Here is a 17,403-nt window from a genome sequence, read left to right on the forward strand (position 1 = left end):
GGGTGGGGGGGAGGAGGAGGATTTGCCCCCCGGCCCTGCCCCAACTCCACCCCTTCCCCACCCCTTCCCCAAAGTCCGTGCCCCAACTCCGCCCCCTCCCTGCCCCATTGGACCCCTTCCCCAAATCTCCGCCCTGGCTCTGCCTCCTCCCCTGAGCGCACTGCATTCCCCCTCCTCCCCCCTCCCTCCCAGCTGCGCAAAACAGCTGTTTCACGGCGCAAGCGCTGGGTGCTAGGGGGGGAAAAGCAGGCACTCTCTCGAGGGATCAACATTCACTTTCCTTCTCAAATGATCAACATTCACTCTCTTTCTTGAATGATAAACTCTTCTTTGGGGAAAAATAATAATGGCAAAATCCCAGACGTTTTTAGATATTTAAAAATTCCTCCCGGATGGCGATTTAAGAACCAAAAAAGCTGGACATGTCCAGGAAAATACGGACTTATGGTAACCCTACAGCACAGCAGAACTGCCAGGCTAGAGCCATCAGAATAATAAACTGTGGATATGGGTCAGCTGCTACCTAAGGTAAGTGGGTGAGGTGGTTCTGCTGACTAACAAGGACACCTTGAAAGAAAGGGGTGAAGGAGGAACAAGGACAACAGTGCAAAAGAAAGCTTAAAATAAAGTTGAGTTTATTTAATTTTGCAAACTTGCCACCCGAACAATCCAGCTTTTCTCTTTATCAGTCTTTGTTTTTCTCCCCTTTTTCTCCCTTTTCACATTCTCACCATTTCCCCCTCTTTTTCTCTTATCCCTGACCCTGTTTTTTATCAGTCACTGAGATGATCTTTGTGCCTTTGAGACTGAGACCGATCTGGGTCGCCAAAAATTAGGTAAAAGGAGCCACTTGATTCTCAATCAGGTCTAAAATCCTCACCTTGTGAATGTTTAGGTTTCTTTCCCCGCACCCCACTCCACCCCACCCCACCCCAGTAGGATTTGTTTGAATTGCTTGAATTTGTTTGAAGGCAGTTGTTTCTGTAATGTTATTTCTGGATTCAAATCCTCAGTTGCCTCAGTGATAGAACAAGTGTGGTGAGACTTTGGGTATGTCTGACTTGGGTTTGATTCCAAGCCCCACTCCTGTCCACACACAAATCTGTCTGACTCAGGTCAGCAAGCACTCAGGACCCGGGTCCTAGGACCCTGCTAGGGAGGTGGGTCAGAGCCCAAGTCCTACTGCGATTCAGGTCCAAGTCCTATCATTTTGCAGTGTAGACACCGCTCAAGGCACAGGCCCGAGTCAGAAGGTCTGCGTAGTGTGGTATGGATGTATTAGCGTGGCTGAGAGACCTGGGTCTAGCAATTATAAACCCAGGTTTACAGTGCAGTATGTATGCTCAAGTGCAGGCTTGGAAACACGGAGTCCATAAGCCTGGATCCCACAGACGCAGGCTTAGTGTACAGTGTAGACATACCCTACATGGATCCATGCTGAGAAATGCTTCAAGTCCATCAAAAGGAAAGCATAATAGTGAAAGACGCCAAGGGTTGGAACCAAGAGAAATCCCTAGTGTAGACAAGGGCTAGGATCAGTAGCCTCTTGGGGCAAGGTTTGTGTCTGTATTTGTTTCGGGGAAATGCAAAACACACTTTTGGGCGCTACAAAATAATAAGTAATGATAATGGCTGGGTTGGGGGGGATACTGGGTGTAGCAGGTGGAATGTGTGGGGGTAGCAGGTGAGCATGATGGGTGCAGTAGTTGGGCATAACACCCTAATAGGCATTTTCTGGTGATAATGTCTCCAATTCTTCTGCTCCTCACCTGTCATGTTAGGTTAGTCAGAAGGACGGCTGCTCAGCAGTGCTGCAGGATTATCCCACCCATGTCTGCAAGGCTCCCTTGGAAAAGGCCGCCCACCCACAACCCTTCACCTTTGGCCCTGAACCACCGACCAACACCTGGGTGATCCTGAACATCATCTGCATAGACTAGAGAACACTGTGCATGGAAGCCAATCTCCAGTTAATCAGCTCAAGAAGCAGATCATGCAGAAGATGAAGTTTGGTGACTTGGGGTCCATTAATCTGCTGTATGAGGGCTGGGAACTGAAAGTCCCAGACAACCTGGAGCAGCAGGGAGTGAAGAACCAGCCCAACCTGGTCAGCTTATTCAGATGTGCAGGAGTGGGAGAGGAAGGGGAAGAAGGAAAAGGGTGGGGAGAGGGTCCCTTATCAGTAGAGCAGGAAATTGTTGGCATTTGAAGGAATCCAAACTGCTTGTATTTCTCCCAGGCACTTCTAGGGCACCAATCAGCATCACATCTAGGCACTGGTTGCTGTGTCCAGCTTTTCACACTACATAGGTTTGAAAAGTGTCATTTAAAAGACGGAATCTCAATGCTTTTTTCAAAATACAACCCTTGGATGGAAAATGGAAATAAACTAAGAAGAATATTAGCAAACCAGCTGAGTTTCTTTTCTCCTGTTTCTTCCATTCACCTTTTTGTTTTCAATTCTGGTCATGCTCCCCTCAGAGGAGGTTTTCAGACTTTCATGTTGAAAGAGGGGCAGTGTGATCTCCTGGTCTGTGCACGGCACATGCAATCAAGACCCCTGGGGTCTAATCTCAAGCCTGATGCTAATCCCCCTCTGTGACCTTGGGCATGTTGCTGTGCCGCCCTGTGCCTCAGTTTCCCCATCTGTGTAATGGGGATAATGATACTTATTTCTCTCACCAGAGGTGTAGTGAAACTCAATGAATGTATATCAAGAGCTCTGAGCAGCTTGGAGGGATGAGGATGTGGAGGAGGGAAAGAGAATAAATGTAGTCAAGGGAGGAAAATATATGACTGGAAAGGAAATTGTGGGACATAAAGTGCAATCCCCTGCTATCGCAGGCAACCTCATCAAACATGCCGCCTCCTCACTGGAGGATCAACCCCCAGTCACTTGCATGGCAGGCACAGATCTGCACCACTACATGAAAGAGGAACACAGAGAAACAGAGTGGAGAAAAAGATCATGTGGAGAAGGAAACTTCAATTCCCATCACAATATCAAAACAAGAACCGGGAGGAAGGCAGGAGGCTGGGGTTGCATTTGAAGATGGGGGTAGGAGCTTTGCTGACATTTTCTTTTCCCCCTGAGCTTTGCACTTGTGACCTGGCCCTCAGCAGCAGCAGGGAGCTCCCCAGGTGCAGCCTCTCTGCTCTCATGCTTCACACCCCTCCCCTTCCCACACGGATCCTATAAAGTCCCAGTCCCACAGCTTCCTTGTATGGGAAGTGGCTGCTGGGCAGGGTTTTACTAGCAGCGCCTGATACTATAGGGCTGGGCTATAGGCATTTTGTGGGCTTAGTGCTGCTCTGGTCCCTAGGGACAGCCCTTGGGCAGGGGGACTTCCGCAGGGTCAGTTTCTCTGTCTTGCAGCATGGATATGAGTATGACTGTGGAGACTATGGGATGCAGCTGCTGGTCTTTCCCAGCCAGGGCCGCACTGTCCGCTTCAAAGTTGTGGGTAAGTGGCTGCCTGGAGGGGTCCTCCTATGCCTTTCCATCTGCTAATGGTGTTAACTGGGAGCTTCTCTGACTTAATTACTTCTGTTGGGCAGGCTGGAGAAGAGATGTGACCTCTTCCTTTTGCCATGATCTCAGCTGGTCTGCCTGTTAACCTTAGATCTTGAGCTCATGGGCTAGTCTGATAGGGCAATTTCCTGCATATCCTTGGGAGGCTTTGTTGAATTAAATGAGTGTCCATTGTCCTAATGACTGGTCTAGGGCTAACTTATGCTCCCCTTCATGGGGGAGGGGCTACTGCAGCTCCTCCAGGAACTAAACAGTGGATGGCCATTAGGCAATCTGGCTGATTTGCCTTCTCCCCTGGAGAGGCTCCCATACACTAGTTCAAACTGGGCTCTCTGGGGACCAATAGACCAAGAAAGGACTGCTAGATAAAGAGCCTGAGTTTAAACTGACTCAGCAAAGGGACAGACCTGTCTCACCAAGGGTTCGGGGGGGATGCTTGGGGAAAGGTTGAAGGAGTGACACCTACCAGAGCTTGAGTTAGCAGTTGCGGTGACCTTTGGTCAGCTTCTTTGCATGCATGTAGGGTCTTATTTTTTAACATCTCCTCTGTCTCAAGAATAAATGTGCTTGCTTAGAAGATGCTGAGTGGTAACTTACAGCAGCTGGCAATACACTGGTCATAGCTAGGGCCCTACCAAATTCAGTCCATTTTGGCTACTTTCACAGTCATATATTTTTAAAATTGTAGAAACTTCATGATTTCAGCCATTTAAATCTGAATCTTTGTGGTGTTGAAACTGTAGGGGTCCTGCCCCAAAAAGGGTGCATGGGGGAAGAGGGGGGATTGTGTGGTATTCCTACTTCTGTGCTGCTGGTGGGGCGCTGCCTACAAAGCTGGGCACCCTGCCAACAGCTGCTGCTCTCCAGCCTCTCAGCTCTGAAGGCAGCTCAGAACTGAAGGTGGCAATACTGTGACACCCCCTAAAATAACCTTGTGACCTGCAACTTCCTTTTGGGTCAGGACCCCCAATTTGAGAAATGCTGGTATCACCATGAAATCTGTATAGTATAGGGTAAAAGCACACACGACCAGATGTCATGGTTGGTGACCATTTTTCATGGCTGTGAATTTGGTAAGACCCTACCTATTGGAAAGAAAGGAAAGAGCAGGTGCTGGCCATTTAGGCAGTCTGGCTTGCTGGGGATACTGCTGTGTAGGCAGGGAACACACTGGTCAGGAGGCTCAGAGGTGCAGGCCTCTGCCCAAGAGAGGTGATGGCTGAGGGCCTAGAGTGGATGTCCTCAGGGGACCACAAGGAGGGAATACAGGTGTAGTTACTCTGAACTGACACTCTCCTTTATGCCACACAGCACTTCCTGTGAATATCCTAGGCTGTATCTGGATGGCCTAAACAGACTGGTGCCAGACCTAACTCTCTTCCTTCTAGCTTATGTTATTGCACATGCTCCTGCTCCAAAATAAGCCTCTCAGTTGTGAGGCCTGGACAGAAGGCAGAGGACACAAGCCTTCTTGTAACCTCCCAAAGGATTGGCTTTGAGTTCTCAGCTGCTTATGTGGCCTAGGCTTGTCTTGTGGGATAACTTGACATTGGAGTCACTGCAGTGCTCTGAAAGGGCTATGTCCCAAAACCTCACTTGAGAGTCAGCTGATCCCTTATAAATGGGGAATCTCTCCATTTTAGGATCAGGCCTCCCTGAGCTGCACTGAGACTCCACAATGTAGTGGACCACTATCCCTCCTCCAAATAGGAGTACTTAAGAGACTTCTGCACTACTGGGGTGGGGAGTGGGTGCCAAAGGAACTCTCATGTCAAACTTCTCCTGCCACTTCCATGCTATCTCCACAGATGAGTTTGGGACAGCCTTTGAGGTTACCAACTGCTCCATCTGCCTCCACTGGGTCACATCTAACCAAGAAGGGGTGGTGACCTTCTCAGCAGGCTACAATGGCTGTCATGTGCTGAAGAAGGTGAGTTTCTGACCTCATGGCATTCTCTGTGATCCTGTTACGAAGACGTGTGCCTGCATCCCAGCAAAGCACAGTCCCTGGCTCTGGTCCAGAAACTGTCACTGAGCTATTGCAGCCATGAAGTGTTTAGTTGGACAGCCCACAGTAATCTTACTCTGACCTCTTCCATAACCCCCTGCAGAGAGGTACAGCTATTGGCTCCCTACTAGTCCCCCTGCACCTAGTTCTATTAATGCCTCAGGGTTGATTGACACACCTAATACTTCTACTTCCTTTTCTGTACAGGATGGCCGTAACCACCTGCAGGTCCGAGTGGAGGAACTGCTGAGCACCAGGGCTGTTGCTGCCACCCATGATGTTAACTTGACCTGCCCCAAGCCCACTGAACGTGACTTAACCCCAGAGGAGATGGTGCCCCAGCCGGGCCTGGTGCGCCCCGGTGCCCCAGCCGGGCCTGGTGCGCCCCGGTGCCCCAGCCGGGCCTGGTGCGCCCCGGTGCCCCAGCCGGGCCTGGTGCGCCCCGGTGCCCCAGCCGGGCCTGGTGCGCCCCGGTGCCCCAGCCGGGCCTGGTGCGCCCCGGTGCCCCAGCCGGGCCTGGTGCGCCCCGGTGCCCCAGCCGGGCCTGGTGCGCCCCGGTGCCCCAGCCGGGCCTGGTGCGCCCCGGTGCCCCAGCCGGGCCTGGTGCGCCCCGGTGCCCCAGCCGGGCCTGGTGCGCCCCGGTGCCCCAGCCGGGCCTGGTGCGCCCCGGTGCCCCAGCCGGGCCTGGTGCGCCCCGGTGCCCCAGCCGGGCCTGGTGCGCCCCGGTGCCCCAGCCGGGCCTGGTGCGCCCCGGTGCCCCAGCCGGGCCTGGTGCGCCCCGGTGCCCCAGCCGGGCCTGGTGCGCCCCGGTGCCCCAGCCGGGCCTGGTGCGCCCCGGTGCCCCAGCCGGGCCTGGTGCGCCCCGGTGCCCCAGCCGGGCCTGGTGCGCCCCGGTGCCCCAGCCGGGCCTGGTGCGCCCCGGTGCCCCAGCCGGGCCTGGTGCGCCCCGGTGCCCCAGCCGGGCCTGGTGCGCCCCGGTGCCCCAGCCGGGCCTGGTGCGCCCCGGTGCCCCAGCCGGGCCTGGTGCGCCAGCCGGGCCTGGTGCGCCCCATCTATCCTCCACTGAGTAATATAGGTACATTCTCCTGTGTCTCCTCCACTGGGATTCAGGGAAGCTGTCTTGGCCCTTCACCCTTGCCCAAGATACTGCAGAACACCTTCAAATTCAGAACTTAGCCCATCCTGACTCTGAGGCCTCTACCGAGAACTATCCTGGTTTGTGTCAGGGCTGGATGATAAAACCAGAACTATGACCTTTCTTGTAACTAATGTGCTTGGGAGTGGTGTGGATCTGAGCATGTGGTATCAGGTCCATGGGTATTGTGTAACCTGTTGTGGTGATTGGGTCTGCAAACTTACTCTAATTGTGAGATTGACTGTAAAATATGTGAAAGTTCATAACATCATGAAGTAGTGATGGGGGAAACACAGGGAAGGGATAAAGGAGACAGACTGAATTGGTCTAAATGAAAAGGCCTATTGATACAACTCAAGGACCAAGTTGAAACCATACTCAGTAAAAACAGATGTGGAACCAGAAACAAGTGCTCACTTGTTTACCAATGAGCCCTAATAAGGGTGAGCTAGTCTAAAAACCATAAGAAAATAGGTAAAGACAGTAGCTGTGGGAGAAGACCAAACAAATGAAGCCTACTAGAGCAAGCTTCACCATTATAGCTACCACCCCACTATCTCCTGGGGCCCTGGTCCTGAGGCATGCCCTAACCAGGCCAGAGAGGGATCCAGATGACCTCTCCACACAATCAGTGGTACCCAAAAGTATCTTGGAGTAGAAAAGTGGCCATGTACTGTGCTCCCAACAATCTTCAGTACTGTCTCTAACCTGATCTTCCAGGTGCCTGCCTAACACAGGAGCAGTGCCAAGTGGTGGCTGGGAAGATCCCCTGTGCAAATGCCCTTGACCAAGCTGCTTGCTTCCAGGCTGGCTGCTGCTATGATGGGACTGACCCAACTACTCCTTGCTACTATGGAAACACAGGTAAGGGACCAGCTGGAGGAGCTCTGGCCCACATTGCTCAGGGCATGTTAACATGATAACACTCAGTTGGAAGAGGGAGCTAGGCCACAAGTCAGCTGCCTCATTCCATTTCCACTGGGCAGGGTGAAGAAGCAGGGAATGGAAAGTGTCTCCAGGTCACTTATTCAGGGCCCAGAGTTGATGTAAACTAAGTACATCCATAGATGTTCATACTCAGGCTTGGGGTCCTTCCCATTTAAAGCATGGGAGCTCTCCACAACAATTCCCACTACCCCAACTGTAAAGGGCGGACAGGAAATGGCTCAAGAATACAAGCCTGAACACTCAACACCTGAGAAACCTCAGTCTATGAAGGGCCTACAGTGTGAGCTCTGCTACTGCAAAATAAGTGGAAAGAATCCATCTTATCTCTGGGGTTCCACTGTGGGAATATCCTGGCTCCAAGCCCTCTTTTCCATAGCCTTCTCTATTCTACTCAAGGAGAAATAAAACAGGGGGTGTACTAGCCTGTGTTCTGAGGCATGGTGAATATTGGCCTCTCCCTCAGTATGCCTGTGCCCAAACCTAACTCTGGCTTGTAATAAAGGGTTGGGAGTTCCTGCCCCCACATGTTCCAGCATCATTGGGTTGCAATTGCTGTGCTTAACCTACTCCTTTGTGTTGCAGTCACTGTTCAGTGCCTTATGGATGGTCACTTCATTCTGGTGGCCTCCAAGGACATGTCTGACCACCCCATCATCCTGGACAGTGTCCGGCTAGCCTATACCCAGGCAGGGTGTGATCCTATCAGGATGACTGAAGCTTTTGTGCTCTTCCACTTCCCTCTCACACAATGTGGCACCACAGTCCAGGTGACAATACATTCCCTGACATAGCACAGAACCCTTTCTGCTTCTCAAAGGGACTAAACACCTCCTGTTTCCCATTCCCCTCCAGATGATTGGGGACAAATTGATCTGAGAATCAGCTGATCTCTGGCATTGACATACAGACTGGGCCAGAGGGCTCCATCACTCGGGACAGCACCTTCACGTAAGTTGGTCTACTTCTGCCCTGGAAGAGTCTTTCAGTGAGACAAATCCATTCTTTCTGAGGAATCTAATAAACCACCTGTCAACTCCCTTTAGTTTCTAGTTCTTTTAGGACCAAAGAATCTCAGGGCTAAGAGTTGGTTGACAGCTGACTTTCCAGTACCCCCCAAACACTGTCTTTCAGTTCAGGACTGCTAACGAATACTAGAGCTTGACAACTCTACATTTCAGTGGGAGGGAAAACTGACTCTGGAAACCAGAAATCAAAATTCTGGACTCTAGTCTGTTAGAATTTGTCATCAAAGGCTAACTTTGATTAAAATCATTCTAAAATATTCTGTAGAAAATTGACACTTTTGACCAGCTCTTGGTGTGTGTGTCCAATTTCAATGAGAAGGAAGAATAAAACCACACTGAAATGTGGCTGAGATACTAGGGTAATGGCTTCTACTATGGCAAACCACCATGCAATTAATGGCGAGTAACTAGAGCCTCTTTCTGAACCTCCTAGTAATGACTGCCCACCTCTCCCTATACTAGGTTACTCACTTGGTGCTGACTCTCAAGAACACGTGTCAATGACTGAATTGTCAACTCTCCATTGGAGACTTCACTTGGATATCTTCCATCCAAGTGCTGACTTAAATCGGCCAACCAGGTTCAGTCTGACTAGATCACTGCTTGAGGCAGTAAGGCCAAAACCTGAGTGGGCTGAGAATGAGCAATTGTGTAGGATCTTATGCACTCAGTGAGTGGCCCTTGGATCTTGCCATGTTGAGCAGTGGTGGCCATTTAAACTGAATGGGTACAAATAGCCTCAGGGCAGGGGGAGGGTAAAGATGCACAATGTGACTCCTAAAACACCTTAGCTTGGCTAACAAACCTCAGCTCCATCTCCTCTCTCCTGTGCAGCCTCCATGCTCGGTGCATCTACAATGCCAGTGACTTTCTGCCAGTCCAGGTCGAGGTCTTCTTGCCCCCCACACCTGCTCCAGTCACCCAGGCAGGACCCCTCCGGCTTGAGCTGCGCATCGCCACAGGTAGGTGACCCCTCACTCCAGCACGGAGATCCCATCCCCCTGAAGGACCACAGGTGTCTCAGCTCTGCTCTCCTCCTACCCTCTCCCCCACAGACCCGAGCTACAGATCCTATCTCTCAGAGAGACTACCCTGTGGTGAAGGTGCTCAGGGACCCTGTCTACATGGAGGTTCGCATCCTGCACAGAACAGACCCGTCCCTGGTTCTGGTTCTGCACCAGTGCTGGGCCACCCCAAGCGCTAACCCCCTGCAGCAGCCTCAGTGGCCCATCTTGGTGGACGGGTGAGTGGCTGGGGGTGAAGGGAATTACTGGCTCTCAAGGAGTGGTAATCCTGGGAACCTGCTTAAATCTACCCTTCCTTGTTCCTAGGTGCCCATTCCTGGGAGACAACTACAGAACCCAGCTTGTGCCCATGGGCCCTGCATCATCTGAGCTGCCCTTCCCAACTCACCACCAGCGCTTCATCCTCTCCACCTTTGCCTTTGTGGACTCTGCTGCCCAGATGGTGCTTGAGGGACTGGTAAGGGGGTGAGGGGCTGAATGCCCATCTTTGGTAGCCATTCCTACTACAGCCAGGGTAGTGACCCCAAACAGCCTCTTTCTCGAAAGAAGAACATTGCCCATCCAACTGGAAAAGCTCCATTTTGGAGGGTGGTGCAGGCTGCAACCCCTGTAAGGAGGTGTGGTGAATCTTGGTACCTTGTTCACATTGTGGTAGGTGAGCATGTGGGGGCACCTGGCTCACATGTTCTGCAGCCCCTCTTCTCTTCAGGAGCAGTGCTCCTCTATCCTAAGAACATTGGTCTTCATCCCTATGACCACTGAACTGCATGGTTCTAGTCACTGCTGGCCTGGGTACAAGACTGACCTTGGGTGGAAGCAGCTCTAGCACAACCTGCATCAGCCTTCTACCAATTAGAAAATAGCATGGAGCTTTAGCTGCTGGAGTAGGGCCTCCTTGGGGTGAACAAATACCACCCCAGTTCTCAATCCAAGAATAGCCTACTCATAGGTTTTGCCTGCCCAATAAATCCACCGGAGGAACTCCTCCAGTGACTTGTACACACTGGCACCTGCTTGGCTGGTGATATACCAGGGTGCATTGCCCTCTGCTGAATGCCATGACTAGGGACTTCCCCAGTGAAGATGCAAGCCCAGTATTACAGTAACATGACCCTGAAGGTTAAAGGGGTGGGGGAGGGGGCTGAATGGCTATCTTTGGTAGTCATTCCTACTACAGCCAGGGCCAGTCCTTTTTTAGGAGATGCATGTTTGAGGCTGTGCACTTGCTGACTAGAATGACTGGCCAGTGCATTATCTAACTTGGGTTCCTGCCATGTCTGGTTTAGGTGTACATCTTCTGTAGTGCCTCAGCCTGCTCACCATCCCAGCTGGAGCCCTGCCAGACCATATGCCCATCAGGGGTGACTGCAAGTAAGTCTGGCCTCTCTGTGCTAGGCATGGATATGGCATGCTGCTGGTGCCAGACCCACACTAGCTGAAGCTTATCCAGAGCTCTCAATTAGCTATGTTCTAAGCCTAGAAAGTTGGCAAGGAGCATGAACTTTCGCTCAGACCAGTGGATCAACTGCATGAGTAAGGTACTCAACAGCTTCTAAGAGCATCAAATAGCTATACTGAGTTACTTCACACCAATGCATCTGACACAGACCACAAAGTCAGATTTCCCATCTGGCCATCCTTTTGGCAGCCATGATAGGACAATGGCCTGACTGTCCCCTGTAGCTGTGTAGGAACCAGTAAACGCTCCTTGGACTCCACAGGCCAGAGTCCTAGTTCTGTCTCCAGAACAGTCCTGAGGCCTAGACGTGTGAGCAGAGATCACTCCTTGTCAGCTCAGCAGCTGGTTCTGAGTGAGCTCTGCTTCAGCTTGCTGACTGCATCCTACTGGCAACCCTGAAGAGCCTCCAGACTCTCTAATTCTCTCTCTCCTTCTCCCCCTGCCCCCCCAGGAGGCCGTCGGTTCCTGACTATCCAAAATGGGATAGAGCCTCTCGATGTGGTGAGCTCTCATGGGCCTGTAATTTTTTTCCAGGACAGGCCAGAGGCATTCAAAGATTCAGTCTATGGGAATGAAGGTAACTCTCCTCTCAAACTCTCACCCCACTCAGTGGTGACTGGCACCATGGCCAGGCACATGGCAGTCCTGTCTTATTAGGAGGCACTGTCTCTTGCCAACATGTGAAGGGGTGAGGTGGGGACTGAATCAATGACCTGCCTTGTAGGAGGGAGCTGGTTAGATGCTTGGTGGTACCAGCAGAGGATGCATGGACTCCCATCTGGCCTGGCTCTTACTCATGCCCCCCTATTTGGAGAGGTGGGGGACACAGGACTGAGATAAGAGTAGCTGAGGATGTCCTATTCAAAAGCATGTAGCTGGGGTTTAAGTTGCTGGATAGCAGTGGCCCAAAGGGGCAGGGATTAATGCAAAGAACAATCTAACTGCATCCAATTTAGAATTAGTGAGTAGGGATGGAGTCAAACCACCATCCCTGGTGGGGATGGTAGGATACCTAGATTCACAATCTCCTGGCCACCTATGTAAGCTATAATCTCCTTTTCCCACAGATCCTGTCTCTAGACTAGATTTGTCCCCTGTGCTCCTGGTTGGGCTCTTGCTGCTGGCTATGATCTCCATTCTCACTGCTGTGATCATGCTCTGTAAGAGAAAAGGTTGGATGACAGGGTTCCAAAACCCTCATGAAGGAACATTTTAGCAAAAACCAATAAAACTGGTTGTATCCTACTGGTCACTTGTGGCCCTCATTCTCTTGGGGTGGGCTAGGGCATGTAGTACTCAGAAATAGCAGATGGCATCTTTCTGTAAACCAAAGGTGGTATCCTTCCCCACTGCCCCATGAGTAGACTTCTAAGGTTCTAGAGGCCCCACAAGTTCAGACTGCATGCATGCACCAGTCCCTCCAAGCAAATATTAACTGCATCAAGGCTGCCTCAACCAGCACAAGTTTCCATAGCTCAACTTGCAAAGAGCAAGAAACAAGCCTTGTGTATCTGCAACTATGGTAAGTGTCTGTTTGTTGCAAGTGTCTCCTTCAAGCATCCATGAGAAGAGGTGCTCCCTCTACACCACCTAAGGGCCAAAGTAGAGGAGCTCAGCTCTAAAGAGGTCCCTAGGAGAATTCCATTACCACCCTCAGAGGACCTCTACATAATATGCCAGGACTGAGGCACCATGCACTGAGTGAAGGGCAAAGGCAGCTGATATAGCCAGCTGCCACTACCATTCAGATCCTCCAAAGCAGAGGTCAAAAGTGCAGGGCAGTAGATTCCAGGTGTACAGCAGCCAAGAGCTGACACTCTAAATTCTTTAGAACTGAGCCCAGGTGTTTCACATTGCTGAGTTGGGAGAGCCTTTAGCAACCATGTGCTACACCACCAATGCATCTTAGTGGTGAAGTATGACTGGGGAGATTTTGACAGCCCAGCAAAATGTCTAGGCCAGGGCTAGTACTAGAATATCTTATGTTTATTGCCAAAAGCAGCTGGCAGCCTTACATAACTAGTCAGTAGGGGGTTGACCATAAGATGCGAGCATGAGCCTGCTGCCTTCCATGGTCAGCAATTTTAAAAGAGCTTAAGTCTGTCTTTTTTTAGGCCAACTAATGAACTGTTATGCAGGAATAGTCCTGCACCTGTAACATTAAAAATCCTTAAGTCTTTCTTTCTCTCCTGGACATGTTGATGTGATTTCTAGTAGTTTCTAATAGAAAGGAGCTAGACAGGTCTGAGGAATCTTGGATGTAACCTTTGGGACATCTCTTGGAATCCCCAGTGATGGGTGGATAGCTAGCCACTTGAGACCCTCCCTCCAGAGCATGGGTAACTCATGCTAAAGGGTTAGAGCACCCCAAACAAAAGTCCTTGACCTTAATAAACACTTGTTTTGGGGGTTTCTGGGATTAAAAGCAATTTGGGTTTGTGCTAATCTTTAATTAGACAGATGTGTTGTGTCCCTTTTACTTCTTCCTTGCAAAGGGTACAATTACCCTAAGGCTTGGGTTGAGAGATTCCCCAGGTAACATGACTGGATCAGCTGAAGCAAGCTCAGTGATTTAAGAGCTAATAGGGTAGGTCTGAACAAACAACCCACTGGCAGGTACAGCCAATTCTGCTGGTCAGTCCTCTGACCAAAAGGTTGGTGTGCAGAGACAATTTCTTGATACTTTAAATCACCACTTCTTGGAGTGGCTGGTACAGGAACCCACAAGGGGAGAGGCAATTCCTGATTTTAGTCCTGAGGGAGCACAGGATCTGGTCCAAGAGGTAACTATAATAGGACTGCTTGGAAATAGTGACCATAATATTTAACATTCCTGTAGTGGGAAGAACACCTCAGCAGCCCAACACTGTAAGGGGAACTATGCAAAAATGAGAAGGAAATTAAAAAGTACAGTGAAATCCCTGCCAGCTGCATGAACTCTCTTTGAAAGACACCATAATAGAGGCTCAACTTCAATGTGTACCCCAAACTAAAAAACACCATAAAAGAACTAAAGGGCCACTGTGGCTCAACAACCATGTAAAAAACACAGTGAGATAAAAAGGCATCTTTTAGAAAGTGGAAGTCAAATCCTGGTGAGGTGTAAAAGGGGCATAAACACTTACAAATTAAGTGTAAAAATGTAATAAGAAAAGCCAAAAAGGAGTTCTGAAGAACAGATAAAATGTTTAAGTACCTTTTGAGTTTTTGGTTATGACATCAGAAGCAGGAAGCCTGCTAAACAACCAGTGAGGCCCCCTGGACAATCAAGATGAAAAAAGAGCACTTAAAGACGATAGTCATTGTGGAGAAACTAAATGAATTCTTTGCTTCCGTCTTCATGGCTGAGGATGTAGGAAGATTCCCAACCTGAGCTGTCCTTTGTAGGTGACAAATCTGAGGAATTGTCAGACTGAAGTGTCATTAGAGGTGGTTTTGGAATTAATTGATAAACTTAACAGTAACCAGTCACCGGGACCAGATGGCATTCACCCAAGAGTTCCGAAAGAACTCAAATGTGAAACTGCAGAACTATTAACTATGGTTTGTAACCTGTCCTTTAAATCAGCATGTCTACCCAGTGACTGGAAGATACCTAATGTAACATCAACATTTAAAAAGGGCTCTAGAGGTGATCCCAGCAATTACAGACCAGTAAGTCTAACATCAGTACCAGGCAAATTAGTTGAAACAATAGTAAAGAATAAAATTGTCAGACACGTAGAACATAAATGGGTGGGAAAAAGTCAATGTGGTTTCTGTAAAGGGAGATCATGTCTTACTAATCTATTAGTTATTTGAAGGGGTCAACAAACAAGTGGGCAGGGGGGGATCCAGTGGATATAGTGTACTTAGATTTCTAGAAAGCCTTTGACAAGGTCCCTCACCAAAGGCTCCAACGTAAATTAAGTTGTCATGGGAAAAGAGGAAAGATCCTTTCATGGATTGAGAACTGGTTAAAAGACAGGGAACAAAGGGTAGGAATAAATAGTACATTTTCAGAATGGAGCAGGGTAACTAGTGGTGTTCCCCAAGGGTCAGTCCTAAGACCAATCCTATTCAACTTATTCATAAATGATCTGGAGAAAGGGGTAAACAGTGAGGTGGCAAAGTTTGCAGACAATACTAAACTGTTCAAGATAGTTAAGACCAAAGCAGACGGTGAAGAACTTCAAAAAGAGATCTTGGAGTCATTGTGGATAGTTTTCTGAAGACGTCCACACAGTGTGCAGCAGCAGTCAAAAAAGCAAACAAGATGTTAGGAATCATTAAAAAAGGGACAGAGAATAAGACGGAGAATATCTTATTGACCTTATATAAATCCATGGTACGCCCACATCTTGAATACTGCATACAGATTTGGTCTCATCTCAAAAAAGATACACTGGCATTAGAAAAGCTTCAGAGAAGGGCAACTAAAATGATTAGGGGTTTGGAACAGGTCCTATACGAGGAGAGATTAAAGAGGCAGGACTTTTCAGCTTGGAAAAGAGGAGATGAGGGGGGATATGATAGAGGTATATAAAATCATGAGTGGTGTGGAGAAAGTGAATAAGGAAAAGTTATTTACTTGTTCTCATAATATAAGAACTAGGGGCCACCAAATGAAATTAAGGGACAGCAGATTTAAAACAAATAAAAGGAAATTCTTCTTCACACAGCAAACAGTCAACCTGTGGAACTCCTTGCCTGAGGAGGTTGTGAAGGCTAGGACTATAACAGGGTTTAAAAGAGAAATAGATAAGTTCATGGAGGTTAAGTCAATTGATGGCTATTAGCCAGGATGGGTAAGGAATGGTGTCCCTAGCCTCTGTTTGTTAGAGGGTGGAGATGGATGGCAGGAGAGTGATCACTTAGACAGGACACTGGGCTGGATGGACCTTTGGTCTGACCCAGTATGGCCATTTGTATGACCACTAGATCTCTGCTAGAGAGTGCCAATTTTTCTTTATTTTCTTCTTGCTGTTTGCTCACTACAAATTTAAAAAAAAAAAAAAAGCCCCAAGCCTTTCTGGACACTTCCTCTTCTCCAGCCAGACTACATCTTGTGATGCTATGCCACTGCGATGCTTGCTGGGGTACCCAGGTTTGTAGGAGACTTTGCTACCATCTTCCCTTAGCATGAGCCAGCCTTGTCTGTGCCTGCAGTAGGTTAGCTCCCCAATGTCAACAGCTTCTGACATTTCCGGTCTCTGCAGGTCCCCTTCTCTCTGTACAGATTAACAGGCACGCTCCAACCTCTGAGCATCCAGCCCCAACTCCATTGGATGCTCACAGAATTCAGAGCTGGTACTCCCAAAGAAGTACACCCCAGCCTACCAGTTCCACCTCAGCTCACTGCTCTGCTTAACACACAGCACTTGGATAAGTTTGCAGAAAAAACAAAAATAAATTTATTTAACAAAGATCAGAAATTCATGATGAAGCGAGTAGAATTAATGGAAACAAATGGTTACAAACAGTGGTGTAGTCCTAATCTGCTATTCCCCCACCAGCCTGATCCTCTCACCCTACCCCCATGCTGCTTTCACCCTACCCCCTCGCTTCAGGGGGAGGGGCCATAGTGGTTTAGTGGTAGCGGAGCCTGTGTGCGCCTGACCCACCACACCTTTCGTATAAAACAAAATCATAGCATGCTGTCTAGAGCCTAAACTTAACTGACAAGACATTCCTCTGTCTCATAAAGATTAGTGCAGCCAAAGTTTGTCTCCCAGCATCAAACAGCTGTGATCTTCTGTTCATAACACAAGCTAGCTGGCAGCTTGTCCCCTTGTGAAAGATAACTGGGTGTATCGCTGCACCCCCAGTTATAGTACCAATGAGCCATTGTCTTCACTTGCAGACAGGATAGTCTCCTGCTTGTTTATTTCTTCCTGTAAACTCCCTTTCTTGAAGATATCATACTCCCTTCCCTAGTATTCAGCTTAGACTGTAGCTGGGCATCTGTTGTGATTTTAATGTACATGTGGTCAGACAGATAAGCGTCTCTTGTCTGAAAGAAACTTTTTATCACCTTCTGGTGACCCGCCCCAAGTCACAGACCTGAAGAACATAATTTTCAGTATATATTCATATCTCCTTACACATTGTCCATCCATACATTCTGCAATGATTATGAGGACCAATGGGGTACAGGCTTTCAGGAAAGACCTTCCATAACACCCTTTGATAAACTAGTATGTTGACATGAGACCCAGTGATCTCTGTAACCCTTTACACCCCTTTGCCCTCTGCCAGTTGGCTCCAATAGTTCCCCGGGTCCCAAACTCCC

At 49.2% G+C, this 17,403-nt stretch overlaps 1 protein-coding gene across 1 annotated transcript; it reads left to right on the plus strand.

The window, feature by feature from the left end:
* Positions 1-1,993: 1,993 nt before the first annotated feature.
* On the plus strand, positions 1,994-11,707 carry LOC311522736 (zona pellucida sperm-binding protein 1-like; the record flags this gene model as incomplete). The annotated part of the gene is given in 19 exon segments (XM_084632219.1): positions 1,994-2,123; positions 3,276-3,464; positions 5,341-5,462; positions 5,748-5,900; positions 6,471-6,485; positions 6,487-6,513; positions 6,515-6,541; positions 6,543-6,615; positions 7,396-7,539; positions 8,206-8,390; positions 8,476-8,495; positions 8,497-8,571; positions 9,483-9,610; positions 9,704-9,725; positions 9,727-9,891; positions 9,980-10,130; positions 10,960-11,044; positions 11,584-11,663; positions 11,666-11,707. Coding segments are annotated over 19 exon segments (1,833 nt in total).
* Positions 11,708-17,403: the final 5,696 nt, after the last annotated feature.

This window comes from Lepidochelys olivacea, assembly GCF_965140295.1.
Source record: "Lepidochelys olivacea isolate rLepOli2 genome assembly, chromosome: 6".
Lineage (NCBI taxonomy): Eukaryota > Metazoa > Chordata > Testudines > Cheloniidae > Lepidochelys > Lepidochelys olivacea.